Consider the following 4,968-nt stretch of genomic DNA (forward strand, 5'->3'; position numbering starts at 1 on the left):
TTTCCTTTATGGCCCTACTCTCGGACTTCCTTTGCTCGACCTTAATGGCACCTTTAAAAGCAATCAACACTCAGTAAAAATATAAGAAAGGACATTTTCCTGTAGTACATTTGGGAAATGCATGCCATTTGTAGAGTAAGATCTTTTTTAACTTATCACAAGCAAAAGCAAAAGCCAACATTACCTTCAATACTAGTAAATGTGTCCTGTGGCTTTCCTAATGTAGTCCGCAATTTGCTGGCAATGCAGTGCTGAGCAGGTTCCCAAGCCAACCACTTCCACAACAAGGTGCGAAGATGAGAAGCTAGCACAGGAAGACTCAGGTCCTCTGCCTTTGCCATCCTTTCAACTCTCTGGCTAACAGCAAAGAGGTCTTCCTGCCAATACTCACCTCTGTCAAAAGGAACATGAGATAATGCAATTCTGATTATTTATAATTTTCTATTTGTAAAGGAGAAAAGCAAAGAAATATATATACTCTTAACTTTCATAAAAAAATAATACCATGCTCTTACAGAAAAATTCACACACACATATTTCACACTACTATATATGACAAAAACAGGAAATAGAATAAACTTGTTTACGTTGCCAAGTCTAATGATACAAAACATAATGCTTCACAATAACCAGTGAATCACCCATGACAATCTAATAGCAAGACCTCAACTAAAACTTACTTAGGCTGTGAAACATGGAGTATAAATGCCATTAGTGTGTGAAAGGCATTTGAAGGTAGCTGGCCTGCTGTTGACCGTAAAACAAAGTGCCTCTCTAGACTTTTGACTGATGAAGAATCAAGACTGCCAATCTCAACATTGGATGATGAATCAGTCTGTAATATATAGATACATACAATATCAAGAAAGAAAAAAGAAACAACAACAAAAAAGTAAAGCATGTTATTACTGTTGTTTTTTGTTGTATTTTTATATATGTTTTAAAAATCAAGGTAAATTTTTTTTCTGAAACATACCTTGTTTGCACTAAATTCATTTTCTTCATTTGTGTTAAAACAACACATGGCATGAGAGACAGAACTGAGAGGAAGTCTAGCCAAGAGGTCTAGATAAGCACTGCGAATTTTAGGTTCATTGTGGCTCATATGATGGAGGCATAACCTTACAACTTCTTCCAAATTATCCATCTGAAACCAAAACAGACCAGATATGATTACTGGAAAATAGTGAAACGCCCCATTTAGAATCCGTTATTTTGAACGAATGACATAAATATCATATGCTGATTAAATTTCATAAAAAAAAAAAAAATTGATTCACATTCATTACAAAAAACAAGTAATTAATTTTCAGAAAAAGAGTCAAGAGTACATAACACAATCATTCAATCTCTTTTTTGAAACATCTTAAAAGACACAGCAATAACATTGCTTCCATACCTGAGTGGGTGGTAGCACAGCAAACACAGAGGTTAAGCTGGCAGCAACAGCAGATGTAACTGAATTGAGATGGTGGTAACCAGTTTGTACAATGGTGTCTATCATCTGGGTAAACACTTTGATCTTGAGCAGCTGAGGTAAGGAAGTTTCACTACTGCTGACAAGATCTGCTGCCCATTCCAGACACAGCTGAATGATGTTGGCCCCAGTAACTTGTCTCTGTAAGTTATTGAAAATAGTTTTGGTGGGGAAAAGGGTTTAATAAAAAAGACTCTGATAGGTAATGGTATACAGCTGATATTTGCCTATCTATAAATCTCTTTTACACTGATCAGTATATTTCTCTAAGAACATGTTAGATAAATATTTTATTGTGACATTCTCTGATGATCACAGCAAAACAAATAATAACTGACCCATATCTTTTACAACAAATTATTTTCCTTTACAAATACTCACCTGTCGCAACACAGCTGTCAAAGTAGTAAGTATTGTAGTAAGATTCTCACTGGTGGATGATCCAGAGGAGAAGCTTCCTGGTGACCCTCCAGAAAATGTTGTGGAGACCGAGGGTGGAACAAATGGAGATGTTGCCCCCACAATCAGGGTGCTGGAGCTTATATAGTGGGAATGCTTGGAACAGTGTGAGTACAGCAGGAACAAGATGGCATGCTGAACCTGTTTTTAGAAAAACATAAAAAAATTAGAGAAAACTTAGTGATAGTAAATAAATAAACAAACAAATAAACATGAATTAGGTGCTGTCTACACTTCATAAATTACCAACAGCATTTTAAAATCTATCCTAGGAAGTACTGAACTGTTTCTGATGTGAGACAAAAGTCTCAGAGGCTCAGTACCAGTCACATATTTTTTATTCATAAAATTATCTCTGAAATGCACTATGATTTTCATACTTTATCACTTAAAAAACAAATAACGGTTTCTTTATCACCTGTACCACAACAAATATAGCCTTTTCCTTCTCCTCATAGACCTACTTCTAATAAAGTAGTTTCTCCTTCTACTGCATCTATATACAACTATTAAACAAATCTCTACCTCAGGGTAATGCAGTGCCAAGTGAGAGCTGGATGGAGTGAGGTGTGTTGCCAGCAGATCAACAATGGGAGGATTAAGTGCCCACATGGTGATGATGGAGTTCCTTGTATTTGCCACCTGTGCATATCAAGGGAAGGCATTGAAAATGGGTATATTGATACATTATATAAAAAATAGTATATCATATCAGAAATTCTTGCATAAATTTGTAAAAAAAAAGAAAAAAAGAAAACTGCAATTAGTAATAAATAATGTGCATACCTCAGCTAATACTGTCATGAGATACATCATAAGGACAGTTGCTTCCCTCTCATTATATGAAACTCCCTCTAAAACCGTTGTTGCTGCAAAGCTGGCTGCTTCTGGTACTAAAACACGATGAGCAATCTGTAAATCATTTAAAAAAATCAATAGAGAAGTATGTTAACCTAAGAACTGAAATAACCTCTGCTTGGCCAACTACAGGCAATGCAGCTAATGAATATGTGTATCATACAATTTTGTATCAGCAAAGAGAGTAAACTGATGTACAAATATTAGATTTAACCTACATTATCTGTTACACTGTCCTCCTTACCTGTAGATCTGCAAGTATGTAGTTATAAGCTTCCTGCAGTAAAGGAACATTTTTCAGGCTGAGTGCAGCATGGTACACTCCAAGCGTAGCCTGCCATACTTGCCGATGTGGAGAAAGGCGTAAGCTACGCAGGGGGGAGCTTGTGCCAAAAATCTTCTGTATGAATTCTACAGATAAACTGCTGCCAATCTGCTTCAGCATCTGCAAGTAAAATGAACAATACAGAACACAAAATTCCCTTACAAATATAAATAACATACTGTTTTCACAGATGCTTTTCACATTAAAAACAGGGTAAATATTGTGTAAGACATGTTATCAAACAATACTGATATATATATATATATATATATATATATATATATATATATATATATATATATATATATATATATATATATATATATATGTATATATATATATATATATATATATATATATATATATATATATATATATATATATATATTATATCTATATATATATATGAGAGAGAGAGAGAGAGAGAGAGAGAGAGAGAGAGAGAGAGAGAGAGAGAGAGAGAGAGAGAGAGAGAGAGAGAGAGAGAGAGAGAGATAGATGTGAATAACTTACCCGAGTAAGTAGTGTCAAATACGACATAACAGTGGCAAAGCCCAAGTGCTCAACAAGTTTCTGCTGAAGATCTACAACATCACAGAAGTGTTCCTGAAGCCCAGACATATTTGGACTATATGGAATCAGTACCAAACAAACCTGCAAACACAATCATAAGCAATAAGTAATCAGATGAACAATGAAGGTTAATGCTAATCACAGAGTTATCTTTATTACAAATATAAAGCAAAAATTTGATTACATAAAAAATTAAATTCCAGATAGTGAACATTAATGGTGTCTATTCACAAAATCAGTTATAAATATAAATATGTAAATATATCAAATATATAAATAAATAAATATAATATTATATAATATAATATATTATATATATATATATATATATATATATATAATATTATTTATATATATATATTATTATATATTTATATTATATATATATATATATATATATATTATATATATATATATATCTATACTATATACTTATATATATATCTATATATTTATATATATATATATATATATATTATATATATATTATTATATATTATTATATATATATATATATTATATATATATTATTATTAATATTATTATTATATATTATATTTATATATATATATATATTTATTAGTATATATATATATATACTATATATTATATATATATTATATATCTATATATTATATAATATACTATATTATATAATATATATATATCTTATTATATTATATATATATATATTCTATCACATATTTACTATTTATATGATTATTTATAATTATTATTTATATTTTATTATATATTTGTACATTATTACTTGATTTAGTTTATTGCAATTTATATGTAAATTATTGCATAATATTTTTCGATATACCCCTGGGTAGGTTGTTATCCATAGATCCAATATGGTAGGACCTTGGAGTTCATGTGACATCTAGCCTGCATCATGTTGCATTTACGCTCTATCGTAATTACTACTCCTTCTCGTACTTTCCTATTATTATTCTACTTTACTCTCTTATTTGCTCTCTTCTATATATAATTTATATAATATCATTATTGATCTTAGTTAATATGATATTTATTTAGTTAAATATTTAATTTATATTATATTTACATGTTTGGGGTTTTGTACCAAAACCATTAGCACAACGGTTTTTTGAATTTCTTTTATGAAAAGAACTCCTTGATTACTCATTACTTCAGTTCACATTTTTTATTCTTATGCAGTTTCTTTTTTCAAATTTATGCCCAAATTCTGTAGAACTCTTTTATTTGTACATTCCTTTCCATGCTCCCCTTTTATGCAGGTTGGCACTAAAGT

At 30.7% G+C, this 4,968-nt stretch overlaps 1 protein-coding gene across 1 annotated transcript; it reads right to left on the minus strand.

Moving 5' to 3' along the window:
• Window positions 1-18: 18 nt before the first annotated feature.
• On the minus strand, window positions 19-3,764 carry LOC119579442 (serine/threonine-protein kinase SMG1-like; the record flags this gene model as incomplete). Its single annotated transcript, XM_037927247.1, is given in 10 exon segments — window positions 19-51; window positions 185-393; window positions 681-835; window positions 977-1,147; window positions 1,400-1,618; window positions 1,859-2,077; window positions 2,462-2,578; window positions 2,723-2,848; window positions 3,039-3,239; window positions 3,633-3,764. Coding segments are annotated over 10 exon segments (1,582 nt in total), but the record flags the coding sequence as incomplete, so codon positions are not given.
• Between the last annotated feature and the right edge of the window lie 1,204 nt (window positions 3,765-4,968).

This window comes from Penaeus monodon, chromosome 12, assembly GCF_015228065.2.
Source record: "Penaeus monodon isolate SGIC_2016 chromosome 12, NSTDA_Pmon_1, whole genome shotgun sequence".
NCBI lineage: Eukaryota > Metazoa > Arthropoda > Malacostraca > Decapoda > Penaeidae > Penaeus > Penaeus monodon.